General features: G+C 46.7%; 1 protein-coding gene across 1 annotated transcript in view; it reads left to right on the top strand.

Moving 5' to 3' along the window:
- Positions 1 to 14,946, top strand: part of WIPF2 (WAS/WASL interacting protein family member 2) — a 380,717-nt gene extending 365,771 nt beyond the window's left edge. Inside the window, exon 8 of the mRNA XM_086924239.1 lies at positions 11,723 to 14,946. Within this exon, the coding sequence (XP_086780365.1) occupies positions 11,723 to 11,763 (41 nt within the window). The 3' untranslated portion in view covers positions 11,764 to 14,946. The remainder of the gene's footprint in view (positions 1 to 11,722) is intronic.
- The last annotated feature ends 8,854 nt before the right edge of the window (positions 14,947 to 23,800 follow it).

Genomic DNA, 23,800 nt, shown 5'->3' with positions numbered 1-23,800 from the left:
CCGAGGCCGAGAGAAAGACGCCTAGATATTTCAGCCCGGTCGTAGCCACCCGCAGCCCCGAGGCCCAGGGGTCCGCCAAGGCGCCCTCTCCAAGTACCCACAATGTGGATTTATGAAGGTTTAGATATAGGCCCGAGGCCTCCCCAAACTGTTGCATCACCTCCAGGACACGTGGGCCCGAGTGCTGCAAGTCGGTAAGGAAAAAGAGGACGTCATCCGCATACAGGGCTATTTTGTCTGACAGGGTGGCAGTCCATTGAAAGCCCCGTATCAGCGCATCCTGGCGCACTCTGGCAGCTAGGGGCTCCATGGCCAGTGCGAACAAATAGGGGGAAAGAGGGCAACCCTGTCTGGTCCCGCGGCCGATGTGGAACGTTTCGGACACAGCCCCGGCGACCCGCACCGAGGCCGTGATGTCTGTATAGAGGAGCCGGACGTATGATAGAAAGACCGGGCCCAGGTTGAGGCAGCGCAGCAAGGCAAACAGGTACGACCAGCTGACAGAGTCAAAGGCCTTGTCAATGTCGGCCAGCAGCAGCGCTGCCCGGTCCCCCAGGGTCCCAACAGCGTCAATCGCCGCCTGAGCACGACGGATATTATGTCGCGTTGCCCTGTGTGGCATAAAACCTGCCTGATCAGGATGGACCAGGTCGGTGATATGGGGAGCTAGGCGGTTCGCCAGGGCCTTGGCCAAAATCTTGGCCTCCACATTAATCAAAGAGATGGGCCTATATGAGTCATGACTGTCTGGGGGTCTGCCTGGCTTCAGGAAGACCACTATTTCGGCATGTCGCCAATCCGGGGGCAACACCCCTTGGGTACGCGCCGCTTCCAGCGCCCGGCGATAATAAGATCCAAGCTGAACATGAAATTTCCTGAAAAATTCGCTAGGGTAGCCATTTGGGCCGGGGGCCTTGCCAGTATTAAGTTGCCCCAGTGCATCTCCCAACTCCTCAGCTGTGAGGGGAGCATCTAGGGCCGTCTTAGTCTCATCAGATATCGGCACGGGCGGCAGCTCCTCAAGGAATCGGGCCAAGTCGTCATCCGACAACCGGTCACGCGGGGCATATTGGGTGGAGTAGTACATGGCAAAACTCGTAGCTAACTCATGCGGGTCGGTCATAACCTCCCCACCACCATTCGTGAGACCAGGCAGTAGGAGGGGTTGGAAGTGTTGTTGGCACAATCTATGCAGCATGGAGCAGGACTTGTCCCCCCATTGATATATCCTACTTCTGGTGGCCAGCCACGCCTGCTTGGCCTCATCCATCAGGAGGGACCCGTAGGTTTGCTGTGCCTGTAGAAGCAGACGTAACCCGATTTCATCACCCCCCTCACGGCTTTCTCGCTCCAGAGCCGTTACCCGTACAGCCGCCTCTGTAACCTGCTCTTGACGCTTCCGACGGGCCGCCGAGCACCATGCAATATCTGCTCCTCGTATGGTAGGCTTCATGGCCTCCCACACCATCCCTACATCAGCGCCCTCCACTAGATTTTCCCGCCAGAAATGGTCAATAGTTTCACGTAAATGATTAGCATATGTCGGCTGAAGGAGATGCCACGAGGACATCCTCCATCGAAACGGCTGTCTTTTCCGGAGGAGTTCCAGTCCAATCGAGACGGGGGAATGGTCGGACAGGCCCCTCGGTAAGATGTCCGCGCTCTTCACCCTGCACAAACATTCCCTAGGCACAAATACAGAATCAAGCCTCGAGAAGGAGCCGTGTACAGCCGAGACATAGGTAAAGTCCCGGGCTGTGGGGTGCATATGTCGCCATACATCTACCCAGCCCAATCCCTCACTCATTGCACGCAATCTGGAGGGCGAAGGGGAGGGGGGCGGGATCTCAGATCCCCCTTGGCGCCTCTGGCGATCCACGCTTACATTCATCACATCATTCCAATCTCCCCCAATCACTGCTAAGGATCCTGAGATGTCCTCCCATACAGCAAACAGCCTCTCGGCTAAGGCCCACTGGAGTGGGGGGGGGGGGCGTAGACACTGCCAAACACCACCGATTCCGCACCCACCATGCCCTTAATAAACAGGTAACGACCCTGAGGATCTACCCACTGCTTCTCGTGGATATAAGCCACCCTGCGGTGAATCAATATGGCGACTCCCCTGGACCCCCTGGAAAACCCGGCATGGAAAACCTGTTGATATCCAAATCTCTGTAGGCCCAGAGCCTTTGTGCCCATCATGTGTGTTTCTTGAAGTAAAAGGACATCTGCAGCTTCAGTCTTCCCCCAGCGTAACACAGCCCCACGTTTGATTTTATCTAAAAGCCCCCTGACATTCCACGTAATCACTCGTATAGCATCTTCTGGAAGTCTATGAATCGGTTCAGCCATGGTCCATTAAGATCCACCACCCGAGCCTTCCACTCCCGCGCCACCCACCACACGCCGTATGGAACATCATTGCAACACACACATGCATAGCCCTGTCAACCCCAAGGACAACAGTCCCCAACCCCACGGTCCCGCAACCCCAAACAGTCCCCATCCCCAACTCAGCGGCCCTAACCCCGACCGCCCACATCCCGCCACCCCCAACCCTATACCTCAAAGAACCTTGAAGTACCTGTCGCGGCATGGGTGGTCCCGAGACCAGAACATAGGGCCCGGGCCCACCCATACCAATGGATCCCAACATCCCCAAACGAAACAGGAAGCTTACTCCCCCTCCCACATTGTCTCTCTCTCTAGAGGGAGAGTGGTAGCCACCATCACGCTGTCCCCGACCCCCCACCCCACAGCCCAATTCTCAATTAGAGGACAGAAGAAGTACCGCCCCAGGGCGGCAGCAGTGCCGGGCAGTCACTGAGGCCCAGACGACTCGATGAATCCAACCAGAAGTCACAGCAGTGACAGCAGAAAGGGAGAGGCAGGGCCTCGGAATCTTCAGTGGTCTGTCCCAGATTGTTCGGAGTCCTCGGTTCTGCCACTGGTCTGTGTGCCATCGACCGAGGCCGCACGTCTGCGTGATTTGGATCGCTTGGCCCGACCCTTCTTCTTCGACGTCTGATCTTGCTGAGCCCGTGGTGAGCCCTCTGGAGAGCCCGGATTGAGCCCCGGTTGCGAGTTCGGTCTGACCCGCACCGTTTCATCCGTCCATTTGAAGAGGTCCTCCGGCGTATCAAAAAACAATGTCCGTGATTGAAAAATCACCCTCAGGCGTGCCGGATACAACAGGGAATATTGGAGCTTAAGACCCCTCAATTTTGCTTTGGCGGCCATGAAGGAATGACGCTGCTGTTGCACAAGTTTGGTATAGTCAGGGAAAATCATTATCTTATGATTTTCATATAGGAGGGCGTCCCTGATTCTAGCTTCCCTCAACACAGCATCTCTGTCATGGTAATTTAGTAGTCTGGCGATCACCGCCCTAGGCCGCTCGCCCTCAGGTGGCCTCTGCGTCAGGGCGCGATGAGCTCTCTCAATGATGAAGCAAGCAGACCGCGTCCCTGGGGGCATCCACGATTCCAGCCACTGTGTGAGGAAGTGCTCCATGTTGCCCTTCTCACAGCGCTCCGGAAAGCCAACAAAACGAAGGTTGTTGCGGCGTGCCCGCCCTTCGGCATCCTCCACCCGGAGCGCCGTGATCCGCTGCGCTGATTCCATCGCCGCCATTCTCTTTTTAAGGGTAGTTACATCTTCCTCTACCACCGTTACCCTGGATTCGGTTTCTGTAATGCGCGCCACTGCGTTCCTCAGGTCTTGGCGTAATAAGGTTACATCCGCGCCTACTGCCCCGATCTTGGCGTCTAGCATGTCTCTCGATTGGGTGATGGCCGCCATAAGGGCTGCATTGTCTGGCCCCCCTCCAGGCGGAGCACCCCCGGATGAGCCGGCGCCCCCACTGGGCCCGGTGAATTTGTCGATAGTCACTTGCTTGGCGGGGCCACCACCTCCCCTGGTCATGACTACGGAGGGCCAAACAGAGAAAGAAAGGGGGGGGGGGCCCTCAAGATGGAAGGAGGCGCGGGACCACGACCGCTCTTGCTAAGGTCTATGGAGGGCAAGGGAAGACAACGTCCGGCCCCGGGGCAGGTCCCGGTGGGTCCGTCCCGAAGCAGCCCAATGACTCGGTCAGGACGTGGCCGGCCCCAGTGACCGCCAAGGAGCAGGGTCACCTCCGAGCAGCAGCCCCCCCCAGAAGGGTGGATAGTTATAATGTATGTTGCGCCAGAGCGCTGGCGTCTCCCTCGGTCTGGGGGGGGGGGCACTACTCACGGTTGCTGCCAGCTTCCACGCAGTCCATCTACGTCGATGGTCTATCACCGCCGTTCAGGAGTATCTGGGCGCCCGACCTCCGTCTCGTCTGCAGGTTCCGGCCAGCACTGGGCCGCGAAAACTGAGGCCCCGGCTGCGCCCGGGCCACCAGGCCTCTCCAGCCGATCTCGGTCGTCCGCTGCCCCGGCTCCTCCTTCGCGTAGGACTGGGCCCCGGCAGAGGGAGCACAGAGACTCCCCCGCGTTCCCAGCCCCTTGGGTCTCCGGGCGTCACGGCCGTCACCAGGCCCGGCGACGCAGTACTCCCCGGCCGGGGAGCGCCAAAATCGAGGTCCCGGCTGCACCTCCGCCCTCTAGGCCGCACTCTGCACCTCGCGGCTCCGTCCCGTTCCGGGACGCCGGACCTCCGCTGGGCACACCGGAGGAGTCCCGGTGCTCTCGGCGATCACCGCCCCGTTGTGGCTGTGGGTTCTGGGGTCGGGGACCAGGATAACAGGAAGGATTAATGGCGGGCCGGCGGGAGCTCTAACAAGCTGCGACCGCCATCTCCGCTTGCGTAGCCACGCCCAAAGCTGTATATTTTGAGTATCCGCTATCCCCCATATTCCTGCACCATATGTTACAGTGGACACACATTTGGATTTATATATGTCCACTAACACTGGCACAGGTCTACCCCCCAATTTATTGGCAAAATTTCTCACTGCTCCAATGGCACGCGAGAAAGCCAATTTCCTTGCCTAGGCTGCCAAAGACCAGGTCCCCTTCTTATCAAAATTAATACCCAAATATAAAAAAAATGTGTTGGTTGTATCTATTTTTGTGTTTGAAAGATGGATCTTACACGAAAGATTTATTTTAGTGGTACAGCACATGGTAAATGTCTTACTTATATTTATTTTTAGGCCCCTGGCATTCATATACTCAGAAACGTTAGTGAGCGATCTTTGTAGGCCAACTTGGGTCCGTGCCATGATTACTGCATCAACTGCACATAATACAATGGGGACTGGTGTGTTCCTAATTTGGGGGTAATCCTGTTTATCTTGAATAAGATGGGAAGCCACACTGTTTATATATAAATTAAATAAAACTGGTGCGAGTATGCATCCCTGATAAAAATCAGCAGATTTGGGTCTATACCTAATTGCAGTAGGATAGTCCATAATTTATCATGATTCAGACAATCAAAGGCCGAAATCAGATCGACAAAAGTTAAAAATAATTTTTCTTTTTTAACCGCCACATACTTAGCTATAATCAATGCTAAGTTCAGGCCTTGTTCGGTTGTACCTAATCCTGACCTAAAACCATATTGAAATTTTGAAAGAATACTTTTATCTTCCACCCAAAGTTGTAGTTTATTAAGTATTACCCTCCCCGCAACCTTCATTTATGAATCCAATAAAGAAATTAGACGGTAACATTTTGGGTCGTTGCGGTCCCCTTTTTTAAAAATTGGGACCACGATTGCCTCTTGCCATGTAGGAAGAAACCCATGTTTATTACAACTGTTTAACACATTAGTTAAAAGTGGGTCCCATAACTCAGTGTTAGATTTGTATATATCTACAGCACGGGTACTCAGTACGGCCCACGGGCCGGCAGCGGCCCGGCAAGCCTTCCCTGGCGGCCCGCGAACCTTGCAGACATCGTACTGTGTTTTAAAAACACATTTTTAAAGAGTGTCTGTAATCGTCGAGACTCTGCTGCTCTGTAGGGGTCGGGTGATTCATTCCGGTGATAGGCAGAGCGGAGCTGCAGGGGCCTAAGAGGTGAAATACAATAAAGCCCCATTAAAATGCAAATGGTCTTTTAAAGACCTGTGAAGTGCTCGGGTGTGGCTTTGTGTGTGCGTGCCGGGCCGACACACTGGGTGAGATGCCGTTCCTGTCTCAGGCTGACTCACCGCTGAACCGTGGGTAGGGCTCGCAGCATCAGTCTAGCAGAGGGAAAAGGACTGCAGCTCCAACGCTCCGAAGTCAGCAGCAAGAAATTCCTCAAGTTGGGGGCGCAGAGGGGCTTGTGCCTATTTCTGGAACAAACTCTGAAAATCACCAGAGGTCATGCAGAATAAAGAACACTGCTCTCTCAGCGCCATGGTAGACATGGTCAGGAACGATCAGAATTTAGGGTGGTATGGAACAGACACAAAGAATTCAGAGTGCATGAAAGGGGGTGGGAGGTTCAGTCAAACTGTGGGCATGCATGGTCTCTGGTGTGGAGGTAGGTGCAGACATTGACACACCTGGTTGGATGCCTGTCTTCTTCAATTTCATGTTTCTGTCTGAGCACATAGGTACAAGGGTGTATAATTATCTCTGTAATCAATGGCCAGTATGTAACCTAATCTCGAAACTCCCCATCAGAAGGTTCTGGTGTGTTAAAGTCCCAGGAGAGGGGCTCGAGGTGTTGTAGAAACGAGGGCACACATGGAACTCGACTCTGCCATCTCAACAACAAGCTGTAAATCGTGTTTTGAATACCAGGATTAGAGTGTTGGCTTTTTTTAGGAACACCTGGCTGTACAGACCCTACTGAGGGCATTCTTTCAGAAGTTCTGAGGATGCACACGCAGGCTTGGCAGCTGCCACAGAGTAACCAAGGCTCATTCATAAAACCTATTTTCACAAATTGACCTCGCACACCAAATAACTGTATAGTAAGCACAATGTCAGTGTTCAATCAACATTCATTTTATAACAAAGGTAAAATCCAACTGTTCTCCCAAGAAATTAGTTCAAGTCAATTTTCTTCGTTTTATTCTCTTTATTTGTCGAAACACTCGCAGATAAAAAATAGCATAGAACTTGACTTGTGGTGCGGCCCTTAAAGCCTCAATCCCCTTCCTTGTTGTGACTCATTCATAAAACCGACTGAAATCCTGACATACATGAATACCGAGACAATCTGCACCCAATGGGAGGGAGTGGGGATAAGGGGGGATGACAAGATCGTAGATTTGGAGGGCAAAGGGTCAGATGCATCAGACAAGTTGGTTTATCGACGTACATGTTTACCATAAAATTCCAATTAACCTCCTTAGTGCTTATCATGCAGCATGGAGAAACAGGAGGATGTTGAGTGAGGGATGGGGAAGGGGGAGCGGGTGAAGGGGAGTGAGGGTGAGGGAAGGGGAGTGAGGGGAGGGAGGAAGGGGAATGAGGGAGGTAGAGAGGGAAGGGGAGTAAGGGAGGGGGAAGGGGAGTGAAGGTGAGGGAAGCGGAGTGAGGGTGAGGCAGGGAAGGGGAGTGAGGGAGGGAGAGGGGAAAGGGGAGTGAGGGTGAGGGAAGGGGAGTGAGGGAAGTTGAGAGGGAAGGGGAAGTGAGGGTGAGGGAGGGTGAGGAAAGGGGGGATAGGGAAGGGGAGGGAGGGAAGAAGGGGAGGTAGGGAGGGAAGGGGAGGGAGGGAGGGAAGGGGAGTGAGGGTGAGGGAAGGGGAGTGAGGGTGAGGGAGTGAGGGAGGGAGAGGGGAAAGGGGGGTGAGTGAGGGAGAGGGGGAGAGAGAGAGAAGGAGAGGTGGTGTGAGGGAAGGAGAGGGAAAGGGGGGAAGGAGAGGGAGAAAGGAGAGGGAGAGAGAGGGAGGGGAAGAGGGAAGGAGAGAGGGACGGAGAGAGGGGGAGAGAGGAAGAGGGAAGGAGAGAGATTGATGGAAGGAGACAGAGAGAGAGAGAGATATAGAGAGATGTGTGTATGCCGGGTCTGGTGGCTCAGTGGACGAAGGCGTCCGCTGCAGGGACCTGTGTCCAACCTCATGGTCATAGTTTTTTTTGTTGCTCTAGTACCGCCCCCTCCCCCACTGACCCCGCCCGCACAGGTGCGCCCCTCTGACACAAACCACACTGTAAATTTGGCCCCAGAGAGAAGGTTTGTGAGTACCCATGATCTACAGGGACCCCATCCGGTCCGGGAGCTTTCCCTGCAGCATTCTCATTTATGGTGATTTGGACTTCTAGCAATGAAAATTCAATATTTATTGGAAATAATCCCTGTGCCACAATTTCCTCACCTCCAGTTTGATCTATACTCGCCTTCTCTGTTGGATCATCTTCTTGGTAAAGCTCAGTAAAGTAGTTTATCCACTTATCTTCAGTAATTGCCACTTCCATTTTATTAGTTTTATTATCTGAGAAAAAAGGGGCATTTACCGCCTTCCAGAACCCTATATTATCTTTAATCAGACAGGCTTGATGTAATGCCTGCCAAGCTTCCTGCTTTAATTGATTCTTATGTTTTTTTATTGCATGTTGATATGCTGTCCTGGCATGTCTTAATTCAACCACATTTCTTGGTTCGCTTTTAAGCACCTGCATCAAATGTGCATGGGCCTTACTACAATCCGAGTCGAACCATCCCTGCGTCTTAATTTTACCCTTCTTCAGAGATCCTGTGAGGAGATTGTCAATTTCCTTAGAAATATTGCGGGAAGCCTCGATTACTGAGATAGTTACCATTCTCTGAAATTCTCTGTGTTTGTTTTTGACAAGAGTTTAAAAGAAGGCCACTGGCTCTACTTTATTCCACTTTATTGCATATCCATTCTTCGTTGCTAGACTTATTTTATAACCGTATAAATTATCTATTAAATCAGTCTCTTTTCTATTACTTGCTCCAAAAATGAGGGATAGGCTGTTTGGAAAGTGATCGCTCATAGCCAAGTCACATGTTTTATAGGTTAGAACATGACACTAGTGTCGGTTTAAAATCAGTGAAAAATCTATCACTGATTTACATCCCCTTCCAATAAATGTAGGATCAAAAGAAACCGATGGAGAGCATAGTTCATTTGCAAAACCTAGGTCTAATTGGAAAGTCAAATCATTAAAAAGGTTCCCCAGGGTCGTATGAGAAAAGGGTGCGCTAAAATCATCTCTGCTTTTGTCCAAGCCACAAATACCCAGGTGGCTATGTGGGCATAGGAAACAATTAAAATCGCCCACCCATATAACACATCTATCACCAGGTTGTTTCTCTTCAATATTCCTCACGATTAGAGCAATATCTTCTAACTTTCGGGATATTATTATAAAAATTAATCAAAACAATTTTTTGATTACCTCCCACAGTCATCTCCAGGATCTGATAATAAGCAGAATCAATGTTGGATTTTAATATTGTACCATTCATTACATTTGAAACATAAATACAAAGCCCCCCTTTATTTCTACCCCTCATCTGGATTGCTGGAGTGTGGAAGGTACGGTAGCCATTGATGTGAATGGCCTCCCGTAACCAGCATTCCTACAAGCTGATGATTGAGAAATCTTGCATGAAAGATAAACCAGGATCCCCAATCCTAATTGACAACCCAGCGATATTCCAGCACATCAATTTGATAGTTTAATCCTGCTCCATATTTTTTAAATTTATGCTATCGATTTTGTTTGCTTGTTCATTACGGCAGGCCAAAAGATGCAAGCTATTTTCTATGGCCTGTTGGTTTTTTGCCAAAGGTTTTTCCCTTTCGCTTCTTTTTGAAGTTAAATGTGGCTTGCAGGGGGTGTAACACTTATTCTGTGTATATTGATTATTTTCGGAGACAACATCAGGGTGAATAACTTTGTCCATATTACCATCTAAACTCAGGACAGAGTGTATTTTATGCTCACTCATGCCTGTATTAGAAAATCTCCTTCCACGGAGTTGTCTCTTTTCTTCTTTTGCACTTGCCATTTCCCTAGAATTCTTGGGAGTAGCATTTTTTGGGGTAAGTCAATCGACCATGTCAAGTACACTATATCTGTTGCTTGTGGGGAAGCCCTGTTCCAAACCATAACCCTCACAATCAAGACTGTTTCTAAGAGAGTTTGCACCAATTCTCCCCTCCAACGATCTACCCTGTTAGTCATAATTTGTTCTATACGAATGGGGACTGTAGAAATAGGTTAGATCAAATGGCTGGATTCTTGTTTTCAAGAAATGGGACCACCCACCACAAATATGTTGAACAGCTTGCGTGTCCTTAAAATTCACAATAATACAATCCCCCAATATGTTTTTTCTACTGCTACCCACCCAATTGACTCTACGTACGAATAGAATCTTACTATGAATATAATGAGGCAAGGGTCTATTTGCATTCAGCCAGTGTATAGTTTTGTTTTTCAATTATATAAATTATTCCTGGCTACCTTTTCCTATTTCAGGGACCCCTGTTAAAACTACAACGCAAGGGACCAATTCCGGTGGTAAGTCTATATTTGGTAGCAGGGGCCCTTGATCATCTTTCGCACTCATTTCATTTCTGCCCTTCCCCTTAGAAATACCCCCATCCACTGTAAGATGTGTTACACTATTTCTCTCTGGTAAGTCAATTTTTTCATATACGCTTTTAGTGTTCTTGTTATGCGGCCCGCCTTCAGCATCACTCCGTGAGATGCTTTTCGTCAAGTCAGATACAGGTATCTGAGGCGTGGATGTTGGCTTCTGCAAATTTCTTACGTTATTATTAGGGAGAAGATAATCCTGAGTCACTGTAGGAGCTATTAAAAGTTTATTTTGATGAAGATCAAGATTTGATAAGGTCAATTGTTCAAGTTTCTTTAGTCTTTCTTCAATGACCTTTCGTTTAGTGTAGGCCGGGTCTAGGGAAAGTCGGCGCTCTGTTAGATCAATTTCTCGTGCTAACACCGATGCTGCTCTAACAATAAATTGATCAATCGTGCCTGCCACTGAGCCCCCCAAAGGTGGCCTTATTCCCTTTTCCTGGACGGCCAGCCATTGCAAATGCGTCAAAAGATAGATGCAGATAAATGGACTTACTGTTTTTATCAATTCTCCGCCATTGGGGGGGTGGCCCAGCCCAGCCGCCCTAGCCTCGAACGGGCTTAAACAGGCCCGTCCTTGGCCCGGGCTTCGCCCGGCGAGCGCCCGCGTCCCGCGGTGTGTGGAATGGGTGCAGTTAAGTGCAGGCAAGAGGTGGGCGGGAAGAGTCCCCAGCTGTGTTCGCTGCTAAGGCTGCTGGTCCCGCGTGGATGGTCCAGGTCAGCAAAGAAATATAGGTGAGGCAACAAACTGCTGCGATATTTTTGACTATTTTTGACTATTTTAAATAATCTAATTAACTAACATTATTTTCTGTGGGAATTAAGTCCCTACCTCATTTTCTATGGGAGTGTGTTGCAGTACCAGTGGTAGGCCATGTGTAGTGCTGGACTTACTACAAAAGTGTAAGTTACTACGGAAGTGCAGTTTGTGAATACTAAAAAGTTGTAAAGTTACTTAAAAGTGTAAGTAACTTTTGTGAATCAAGCCCTCAATGTCTATTATATGTGTTAGCAAAATACAACTTAAAACATTGCACTCATGCCAACAGCAGACCTTTTTCGCTCTGCCGGTACCTGCTAAGTATTGGCCTGAAGCCATCTGCTCTCCTGTAGCGTGGCCAGATTTCCAGTTAATGTTAAATTAAATGTTTGTCTTTGTGGTCAGGTTTTGGCATGTGCTGTTCAGAAAGCATTAAACTGGTTATTTCATGTTTTTCAGGTATGCGTGGGGCTCCTCCATTGCCACCAATACCGAGGTGAGGATCAGCGTGCTCTGAAGATGAACAATTTGTTTTCTACGAACGGGATCTCCCATCCCCCTGTTCTCCCACTCTTTTGTTCCCACCTTTAACAAACCTGCATGAAAAAATCCCAGTGATTCCAACAACATAAGGAAGATGTGAAAGGAAGAAATGTAACTCCTCCATTGATGCATTTCATAACTGGGCTACTGAAGGAGGGCTCGTGCAGTTTCTCAGTCTGGGCCTGTTTCTACAGGACAACAACATAAGACTGCTGCTCGTTTTTGGTTAGATAAAAACAGAAATTACCTAAACTTGGGGACCGATCGCAGAGGGTGCAGACTACAAAAGCCAGCAAAGCTGGTTACGCATATGCTGTCGGCGTGTCCATCAGGCAGTGTCAACTTTTCGTGTAGTAACGAAAAACATGTGGACCCTGAATGGAAAGGGAGTGTTGCCGAAGGCAATGTTTTAAGTACTTTTCAGAATCGAGAGAGGAGGTAAAGGTGCATATTTAGGGTTTAGGGTGGTTACGATTATTAAGTTTACAGAATTGGAAATTGCTGACCTTTTTTGTCAATGTACATGCTAACGAATTAACACTAATGATAAATAGTTCTTTTTTTCCTCAAAACTGAATTGCCAATTAAAACGGCACTACTGTTTAAAATTCAACCAGGGTGTGTTTGGAGAGGTATGGCTAAGGAATGCAGGACAAGCCCCTCCCCAACACCCTTCACCACAACGCACTACAGTGAATAGTTTCATAACTTTAACCTTGATAGGACCATATTGTGCTAGAGGAGCCCTCACGGACCAATCACTATGACCTCAGAGAGTGAATACGAAACAATAAGGAGCGGCTAGCCCGCTCCAAGGACTCATGCAGTCATACATTCAGGGCATTCTTTGGCTGCTTGGTGCCTGCTTTGGCTTTGTTGTTGCTCCTCTTCTGGAATCAGTTAGTGGCTGCATGCCGTGGTTCCAATGGATGAACCATGCGCAACTTGGAAGCAATAAGCCGTTGTGCTGATGTATCCGGTTAGTGCTGCAGCCTCTTGGACTAGCTGCAGGCAGAGCTAAAGCTTTCGTGGCACGAAATGCATTTTGCTTGACGATAGCCGAGTGTTTCCAGCATGGGAATTGTTTGGCTACTCCAAGCTGTCGTCCTCTAGAACACTTAAAATTGGTAAGAGTGGTAGCTTCCTAATACTTTTGGACCAACTGCTAATTTGCTTGACTGGATCACTTGCACATTGTTCATGTTAGATGCTCTCAGCTGCTTAGATTTTCCAGTTACTGTGGACTCCTGACATCAAGCTGGCCGACCAGTGTGAACGCTTAAAATTGTCTAATGGATGCTCAGCTGTTTCTCTCCATTATACCGTGATGCACTCCGAGAAATTGTTTCATGTCAAAATGTTTGGTTTACCTAGCGCTATGAAATCTTCTATATTCTGTCCGATTTTAATGCTGTTACCAAATTTATCGTTTTAAAGAAATAACAGAAAAGAAAAAAGGGTTTAGAAACCCATCAGTCTAAAAATAATTATTTTTTTAAATGTCTGATTTCATAAAAAGAGAAGGTGACCTGCACCTCCGTATGCTTACACTCTGTGTGTGTGTCACACTGGTCTTTTGTGTCACTGTAAGTACTAGAGGGGCAAAGGGCAAGTTTGGCCTTGTATCGATAAAACAGCTTATATGTTCCTATGTTGTTGACCTTTTAACAATGAGACCTTGGCTTCCCCTACTCTTGCCTGAAGTAAGAAATCTCTGACATGTTGCTCTGTGCATGTCGCCGCTCAAAAATATTTGAGAAAATGCCATGTTTTGTATAGACACGAACATAAAGCAGGATATTGGATTTTGAAATCCCACTGGCCTTGTTAGCCATTTCTGGAGAGGTCTAACTTCAAAAACTACTATACTGCAATAAATGTGCCTAAGGAGCTTCAGTAAATGTTAGTTTCTAAAGAATCCTGTCCAGTATTGATGCAAAGGTGCAAGGAAACTTAGTGCATTAAGGTTGTTTTGTACACACCTCAAATGTGGTGATTTTAAAATCCAAAGTTTTTTTATTTGCAATCACTGAACTAGTAACCTTCCAGATGGGGGAGATGCCCTGCACAATTGTACAGCCGACTAGTTGGGGAAAGTGCCATCTTTGTAGTGATTCTTCACTATACTCTTCCCCTGGTTCCATTACGAATTTAGACACCTGTAATGTATAGCTACCTGTACTAGTTTCAGGGTATGCTACTTGCAAGCATGTTGTGGCAGCTCACATATCATGAAGCCTTGTGCTTTGCATAGCTCAGACTGTAGAGACTTTTTGATACTGCCACTGGGTAAAAGCAATAACCAATAGCCCAGATGTTTAATTGTACAACGCTCAAAAAACTGATATAATTGAACATGATGTAATAGTGGCACAATGGAAATGAATAACGGGTATAAACTGACAATGTGTTGCGCACTGGTCTTGAAATCATAAGACAACAATTGGGCAGACGCTTTGAGTGGCAAAGTCATCTTAGCACAAACGTTTTAGAGGTGTCAGTACCTTTGTACATTAAAAATAGCACTTGTAGGCCCAGCCATGGTAACAGTGTCCCATACTCCGTTAACAGAGATGCTCCTTTGCACTTTGTAAACCTTCCATGAAATGCACGTTACTTGGGGGGGTTCTAGGATACTTACTGAGGTCTCATTGTTAAGTGCTAGTCGCCAGAATGTGTGTCTAATGCTCGTTTTCTGGAAATTGTTGGATTAATATTTTTGCACCTAACAGATGTTTGCCTTATACACTAAGTATGTTGGTACCAGATTTATGATTATAATAATGTATATTCACTCTTAAGTAATGGGAAAGTATGGTAATCACAGTTATTGATCTTTTATATGTTGTAAAAAGGTTGTAATATAGGATGGAAGTGGGCTTGCCAGAAACGATACAAGCATATGCACACTTCTAAACTGCAAGTCATTCTGTTCCCATGGAAATGTCTCTTCGTAATGTTTGGGGTGGTTGGGCTGCAGTCTGTTGCTCCACCATGTTAAATGCAAAACTGTCTTTTTCTGGGCCAGTGGGAAATGAATGTGCCCTGCCAGACTAGCTGGGAGGTGAGGTTAAATGCACTGTGCATTTTTTGTTTAAAAAAGAAAATAATAAAATATATATAGATATATTTAGAGAGAACTATTTTAGCATGTGCTTCTGTTTTGTGTGTAAACAATGGTTTTCTGAAAATAAATGGAGTATTTGTTTGGTAGTTGCTCGAAGATGCAATGCAACTTCAAATGCATCTCTAAATTTTTCAACTGTAGAATATCTCTGCTACTTTTGACAACATAGACCACATTTTAAATAGAGAAATGTAATTATTTAGTTCATGAAGAGAACATGCCAATCAGAAAGCAATAAATACTTTTTTTTTTTAGCCTAATACAAATATCATTATAATCTTCTAGTAACTGTCGGCTGAAAGCCACATTTTACTTTTCCAGCATTGGATCTTTCATAGATTCACATGCGTGACTCACCCACGTCTGTGAGGTTGAAGGCCCACTGTAATCTTACAATTGGAGAAGTACTTTAGCATTCCTGAAAAGCCTCAAACCAGTGTCACGTTAGTAACCCAGTCATCTCATTGATAAAGATCCGATGTCCAATCAATGAGGAGAGTGACCCGAATTCCACACTGCACTGAGGTTATCCCACTTCACATTTCTAATTTATACTGCACGTCATGTGGTAAGGGAGTTTCAAGGCTTTGCTTGGCCTTAAGATGCATAAGTAATTTTTTTAATGATCGCCATTTTTTCTTCATCATATCTTTCCTTTGGAATTTGTGTTGTACCTTTCCACCATTACATTTGGATGTGGTTCTTATTTTTGTCAATCGAGGAGTCTTAAAAGAGAGAGAGGCCTTTTTAAAATCGGCATGGCTTGTAGCAAATCAAGCATATATATGCAGATGATCCTCACAGAATGTGCAATTACTGCCTCTTATCTAAAGATAAACAAGAAGACTGCAAGATTTCTGCCAAGAACCTCAATAATTGTGAGGAAATATTGCTGCTGTGGCTCTGAAAAATTAAGACCATAGGCACACCTTGATTTTGGGATGCGTCTATTTAAAATGCCTCTGACCCAGAAGAAAAAAGCACACAAGCTTGGATTGGTGAATACAATACAAAATAAATGAGTTGGCCTTTACCTCCTATAAGCCACATACACAAATGCACTAGAAAGTTATTTAATAAATGACACAGTTGCTTCACTTCACTTGAGCATGAAGTTAGAAAAGTAAGATCACCAAAATATTGGTCACCATGCTATTCCCCCATCTCCTGTTTAGTCCAAAGAGGTAAACTGTTGATGAATCTACAGTCAATGAAGCTGTCGCTGTCAAATACCTTTATGTTCGAGGCATGTCGGCTGCTGAATTCATATCTGTGCATAGATCGCCGCCTAGTGTTGGATCCGGATGATTGCACATTGTTGTCCTGGAAGAGTCTTCGAAGTATCACGAGATAGGTGGCTCCTCCCCTGGACTACAGTGCGCAAGGGCATCCTCTCCATCCTTAGATTGTTTTTTCCGCCATTGGGTTTGGATGTACTTTCCTTTACTCGAAGTTCGGAATCAAAACTACACTTTCTAGAGGCCAAAAGGCCTACAGTATCGTCGGTATTGTCTCGAATCTGTGCCGACAGCTTCTTTACAAACTTTAATCAGCTTGGGATGTCGAATCGGGCCGCGGGCCTTCTCGCCGCCACGCGATCAGTCGTCGATGGAACGGAGCCCGTTTAAAAGATGTCCCCTTTGTAACTCTATATACCCACATATCGATAAACACCCCGTTTGTAACAAGTGTTTATCTCCAGAACATAATGAATCCGACTGCCTAGCCTGTGCCTAATTATGATCCAAAAAGACACTTCGGACTCGACGGGCCGCTAGACTAATCATGCAGAAACAAGCGCCAGAGCCAGACAATATCTTCGACGAAGAAGATCTTGACGAGGACGAAGAATACGAACAACTCTCGGATCAAGAATCGGAGCATGACTCCGACTACTACATCGAAGAGGAAGAAGACCTCGCCGAGGTAGGGGACGACGAACAAGGGATGGGAGCCGTAGAGGACAACTCCAGTGATGAACCGGGCCCAACCGTGAGTACGGGGACCTATACCTTTACCTCCCTGGTTCCACAGGCTCAGGTCGAGGCATCGCCACAAGGCCTTAGCCAAGATCTCGAAAGACCTTCTATAGCCCCGCAATACAGCCCGGCTAAGAATATTCACAAAGAGCCATCGGATCGACGTACTCCAAGATTGGTGATATCGAAACCAAAAATGGTGGAATAAAAAACGAAAACGAAACTGATAGACCACACTACGTCGATCCATCGGAGTCGACACCAAAGAAACTTGTCAACAATACAGTCTTTGGGCCGAACTATATCGAACCATCGGCGTCGTATAAAAGGGTCGTCGAGCCTAAAACCAGAGGCCCTATATCTACTCCAAAACATAAGGGCGTCAAACCGAAAACATCGGCGTCGACGGCCGACAGCACAAAAAAGAGACTCGATCCAAAGAAGGTGGTCGACCCCAAACTAAAAGGCGACAACCCATTGGCTCCACTAAAGAAAACAATCGAGCCCAAGAAAATCGAGCCAAAAAAGGTCATCGAACCAACACCAAAGAGCGTCGATCCAAAACCATCGGTTCCGAAATAGACACAAGGACACAAGGCCATAATCGAACCGAAGAAAACGGTCGACACAGGAAAAACTTCGGCTCCAAAGACACAAGCACTACAGAAACAAACTGTGGTGCCACAAAAAAACATTGGACCGATTAAGTTTGGCCTCCCACCTTCCTCAAAAACAAAGGCGGTCGACCCAAAAAGCGGCATCGAACCAAAACAAACTAAGCAAAAAACATTGGCTAAAACAACCACAACTGCTGAACAGGAAGTCCTACATCCAGACCCTGAATCAGTTGAACAGTCAAAACTTTACATTGACCCAAACTCTGGGAAAGTCACTCTCTACAAGCAGAAAATCAGACCAGAGACTTACACTATACCACTCAAAAAGAAAAGGGACTCTTCTACCTCACCTATTCTATTTGAGCCTATTCAGCCAACTAAGCCTAACCAATACTCATATACACCCATACACTCAGATGAAGAGGTGGATGAGGAATATGATCAGGAATACAGCTACCCAGTAGACCCTGACCAAGACGGTCACACTCAACCATGGGCTGACCCAGTACATCCTGGTGACTCTCAACCCATTCCTGATACACCTACATACCTTGCTAGGCCTTCTCCTACAGAGGACACAGCTGCTAATTCATTAATCGAAAGGGCAGCCCTCCACCACAATTTGGACATGCATGCAGACCCTGTGGAGGACGATTTCCTCTTTGACACTTTTGCCACATCAGAAAGAACGGCTAAAACACTACCTATGTTGAAAGGGGTACTTAAACATGCAGGAGACATCTTTAAAGATACCACTAGGGCAAGGGTCATTAACCCAAGAATAGAGAGAAAATACAGGCCAGCGCCACTAGACCCTACATATATTAAGGGACAACTGCCTTTAGATTCTTTAGTGGTGTAAATGCACGTAAACGTGCAAACTCTCAAACTACTGGGGAAGCTCCACCTCCCGACAAAGAATCAAAAATCTTTGAGGCTTCGGGAAAAAGGGTAGCCGCAGAGGCAGCTAACATATGGAGAATATCTAACACGCAAGCCCGGTTAGCTAGGTATGACAGGGCACACTATGATACCTTAGAAACACTTCTCCAGCATTTACCTGATGCCTACAAAGAACAGGCTGAACAATTAGTACAGGAGGGAAAGCTATTCTCTAACACCTCCCTTAAATGTGCCTTAGATGTAGCAGATACGGCTGCCAGGTCTATTAACACCAGTGTTATGATCAGGAGACATGTGTGGCTACGCATTTCTGGTTTTAAAAACGAAGTCCAGTCCACTTTGTTAAACCAGCCAGTCAACCCTGACTACTTATTTGGTCCAGGAGCAGATACAATACTGGATAAAATGAAAAAAGACACTGAAACGGCTAAGTCTATGAGCCCTACAGTCACAGCAACATAGAGGCTCCTTTTGTCGCTCAAGTTACAGGGGGGCTGCAAGAGGCAACTCATCACAGCAAACCACAAGCTACAAAGGAAGCACACAAACCACCTACAATAAAAACAATAGAGGTGGATGCCGAGGCAATAACAACAAAGGCAGAGGACGAGGGAACAACACCACCAGATCCTCTACCAATACTAAACAGTGACTCCTTAGTGCTACCCCCAGACCATATAACACCGGTAGGGGGACAATTACAACAATTCCTACCAGTCTGGGAAAACATCACGACAGACAAGTGGGTAAGGCAAATTATCCAAAATGGCTACTGCCTAGAACTAACCTCCACACCACCCAACATACCTCCAAAAAACCGTCCTATGGCTGTAGAACACCTCAACTTATTGCAGCAAGAAGTCATCAGAATGCTGCAAAAAGGGCCCATAGAACTAGTACCATTAGAACATCAAGGTACCGGAGTATATTCCCTATACTTCCTCATCCCCAAAAAGGACGGGTCTCTCAGACCAATATTGGACCTCAGAATCTCAAAGACGCATGTTTCCATATCCCGATACATCCAGCTCACAGGAAGTATCTCAGTTTCACGCTATTAAATCAACATTACCAGTTCAAAGTCCTTCCATTTGGTGTAACAGCCCAAGGGTTTTCACAAATTGCCTAGCGACAGTAGCTGCACATTTGAGAAGACAGCATATTCACGTCTATCCGTACCTGGACGATTGGCTAATACAAGCAAAGTCGGCCCAGCAATGTGCCAGCCACATGTCCCGCACCATTCACCTCCTGCACAGTCTAGGCTTCACGTTGAACTACCCAAAATCTCATCTTCAGCCGTCCCATGTACAGCAGTACCTGGGAGCAACAATAGATACTCTAGCAGCAAAAGCATACCCAAATACAGCAAGAATCAACAGTATGCAACTGCTGATCCAAAAGTTCAAGCCCCAACACTCGCTCTCTGCCCGAGTGTTTATGCAACTCATAGGCATGATAGCTTCGTGCAACTTCATAGTCCCTCACGCAAGACTACACATGCGTCCGCTACAAGAGTGCTTAGCACGGCAGTGGAACCAGGCTCAAGGACAACTAAAAGACCTAGTGTTGGTGACCAGTCGTGCATACAACTCTCTGCATTGGTGGAATCCACAAAACCTTTGCAAGGGACGACTGTTCCAAGAGCCTGTACCACAAATAGTGTTGACGACTGACGCATCCCTGATAGGATGGGTAGCCCATGTCCTTCAGTACACAGTGCAGGGCCTATGGACAACATAACAAAAGAAAATGCACATCAACTTGCTAGAGCTGATGGCAATTTTTCTAGCAATGAAAGCGGTCAAAGTCCATTTATGCAACAAAACTGTGTTGATCCAGACGGACAACATGACAGCAATGTACTACATACAGAAATAGGGAGGAACACACTCTCCACAGCTATCACATCTAGCCCAAAGCATGTGGAAGTGGGCCATTCAGAGAAACATTTTTCTCATGGCGGAACACCTCCCAGGCAAGGACAACCAAATAGCGGATCTGCTCAGTAGACACAGCCAACAGATGCACGAGTGGGAGATTCACCCCACAGTGCTCCAACCATACTTCCAACAGTGGGGACATCCAGAGATAGACCTGTTCGCCACAAAGGAAAACACAAAATGCCAGTACTTTGCCGCCAGGTTTCCACATCCGCAGTCGCAGGGCAATGCGATATGGATGAACTGGTCCGGCAAATTTGCGTACCCTTTTCCCCCAGCACCGTTAATACCGCTAGTGGCACGCAAACTACGCCAGCATTCACTGACCCTGATCCTGGTTGCTCAAACATGGGCGAGGCAACCATGTTACACAACGTTCCTAGAACTTTCCGTGGTGCCTCATCAAAGGCTGCGGCTAACACCCACTCTACTCACTCAGAGCCATATAGACATACAGCACCCAGATCCGCAACAACTGAACCTTGCAATCTGGCTCCTGAAGTCTTAGAGTTTGGGTACCTAAACTTACCTCCTGACTGTATGAACATTATCAAAGAGGCAAGAAAACCTACAACCAGAGCTTGTTACGCTGCGAATTGGGAAGCGTTTTGTCATTTACTGCAATAACAAGGACATAAACCCACTAGATGCTTCAACGCAAAATATCATTTGCTATCTTTTGCACCTACATCGTTGCAATTTAGCCTATTCATCTATAAGAACTTAGCTGCCATTGCAGCTTATCTTCAAAACAGACAGCATCTTTCACTATTCAGATTACCTGCAATTATGGCATTCATGGAGGGACTCAAAAGAATAATTCCCCCAAAATACCCACCTTCACCTGTCTGGAACCTAAACGTTGTTTTAACCAGGCATTTCTAGTAGCAATGACTTCACTTATAAGAGTTAGCGAGCTACAAGCCCTAACTATTCAAGAGCCATTCATCCAAATACATGCAAATAGGGGTAGTTCTTAGAACAAACCCTAAATTCATGCCCAAGGTGGTATCCCATTTTCATATCAATCAAACAATAGAACTGCCAGTGTTCTTTCCAAATCCACAGTCAGTACCTGAAAGGGCCCTACACACACTAGATGTCAAAGAGCACTTCTATACTACATTGATAGAACTAAGGATTTTCGAAAGACTAAACAATTGTTTGTTGCCTTCTCACCACAACACAAAGGCAACCCATTTCAAAATCTGGGTTAGCCAGATGGATAGTTAAGTGCATCCAAATATGTAACATTAAAGCAAAACGCACCTTAACAGTTCCCCCAAGAGCGCATTCTACACGCAAACTAGGGGCATCGATGGCTTTCCTTGGAAACATTCCTCTAGAGGTAATATGTACAGCAGCCACATGGTCAACAATACATACTTTCACAAAACACTATTGTGTAGATGTACATTCAAAACAGCAAGCAGCTGTAGGACACACTGTTCTAAAAACTCTTTTTCAGACTGCTGCAGCTGGCACAGGTAGCCACCGCTAAGGGAGAGACCTATACATTCTATGCACAGATATGAATTCAGCAGCCCACATGCCTCGAACGGAATATGCTACTTACCAGTATGCATCTGTTCTTGGCATGTAGGGCTGCTGATGTTCATATCGCCCACCCTCCTCCCTGGTGCCTGTCGCAGCTTGTAGCATTCATTATTACTTTCTTACTTTCTTGCATGGCCATCTCTTACTGTACCATACTCCATCTCTGCCACAATGGCGAAACACAATCTATGGATGGAGAGGATGCCCATGTGCAATGTAGTCCAGGGGAGGACCCACCTATCTCGTGATATTTCGAAGACTCTTCCAGGACAACAATGTGCAATCATCCAGACCCAACACTAGGCAGCTAACTATGCACAGATATGAATGTCAGCAGCCCTACATGCCATGAACAGATGCATACTGGTAAGTAGCATATTCCTTACTACACTGCCATCAACAGCTCGCAACATTCCATAGCCGACAGTTGTACAGACTCTGTCGATACATCAACAGTCAACAACCCCATCAACAGTGTCAGAAACTGAAGCACTTGTGTCCACCATAATTTCTGATAAGGGAACTCCATCAGTATTCCTGGAACACACTTCTCAAGTAAATTACTGCCTCAACCCTGGCTTAATTTTGAAAATGAAGCAGTAGGAGGAGTCTGATACAGAAAATCATTTTGGTCCTGCTTATAACCTAGGCTAAAAATTAGGTAAAATGTCAAGATCCTGAGGAAGAATGTGGTTAGTCGCCACAGTATAATACTGACACAACTCCAATATTATCCTGGAGAGCACTCGCACAGGAGCTCACAGAAACGAGACTATGGTCTTTACAAAAGACAATCCTACACATAGATTCATTAGAACTGATGGCCATTGGGTGAGGTCTACAATCTTTCCTCCCCCCAGATACATCACATATTGCTGATCTGAACAGGCAACATGGCATTGATGTTCTAAGTCAAAAAGCAGGAAGGCACAAGGTCAACAAGCCCTACCGGTGGACTATCGACTAGAACTGTGGGCCATTATCATCAGATCTCCTTAAAAACAAAAGATCTTCCTGGGATCAAGAGCAACTAAGTGGACTCTGTTGAGTCATTTGACGTGATTGCCCTGAATGGGATCTCAGTGACAGCCTGATATAGAAAGTGTTTGATGCATGGGGTGCCCTAAATACAGTTCATTATCTCATCTAGAGATGCTCCAGATTGTAGACACCTTATTGTGCAAGCCAGAGCGCTATCCACTAGCAAAACATGCCAGTCGACAAGAGGTTCTGTATTTGACGTACATCTAGAGGCCTCCATCTATTTTCCACCCAATCCCATCAATTTTGCTTTACCTAATACAGCTGGCACAGCCTTAGCATACAATGTACATCTTTCAGCTGTTTTGCAGCTACTGTAGAACTATGGACCATCCTTCTTTATGGTTGTTAAAGAATCAAAGCTTTTCGAGGGTCTTCTCTCTCATAAGACATTCACTGACAAAATCGTTCCTGGTAACAAGGAGCTCACTAGAGCCACTTCACAAGGCAGGCCTCAAGTACCTTTCATGGAAAACTGCGATATTGCCATCTGTCACCAAGGATAGAATTGCACTGTGCACTAGTCCATGGTTCATACAAAATGTTTCTCCTGACTCACCTAAATGAACCAGTTGTGCTAAAAGTCTTTTTCAGAAACCTGATTCAGCTGAGAAAGCTCTATATTCTCGCAATGTGCACTGGTGTCTGAAATTCTACCTGAACAGGACAAAAGACAAATCTGATCAATTGATTCTAGTGTTCACTGTCCTTTTAGAAAGTTTACCCATTGTCCAAACAAAGCTCTAGATGAAGAGCTGCAGCCATTATCCAGTATTGGGGTATCTTTCATATATTCAAAGGCCTGAATCATTCCCTTCTCCGAGATG

This window comes from Lissotriton vulgaris, chromosome 5, assembly GCF_964263255.1.
Source record: "Lissotriton vulgaris chromosome 5, aLisVul1.2, whole genome shotgun sequence".
NCBI classification, from domain to species: Eukaryota; Metazoa; Chordata; class Amphibia; order Caudata; family Salamandridae; genus Lissotriton; species Lissotriton vulgaris.
The sequence above is the reverse complement of the archived record's forward strand: the minus strand, read 5'-3'. Positions and strand labels throughout refer to the sequence as shown.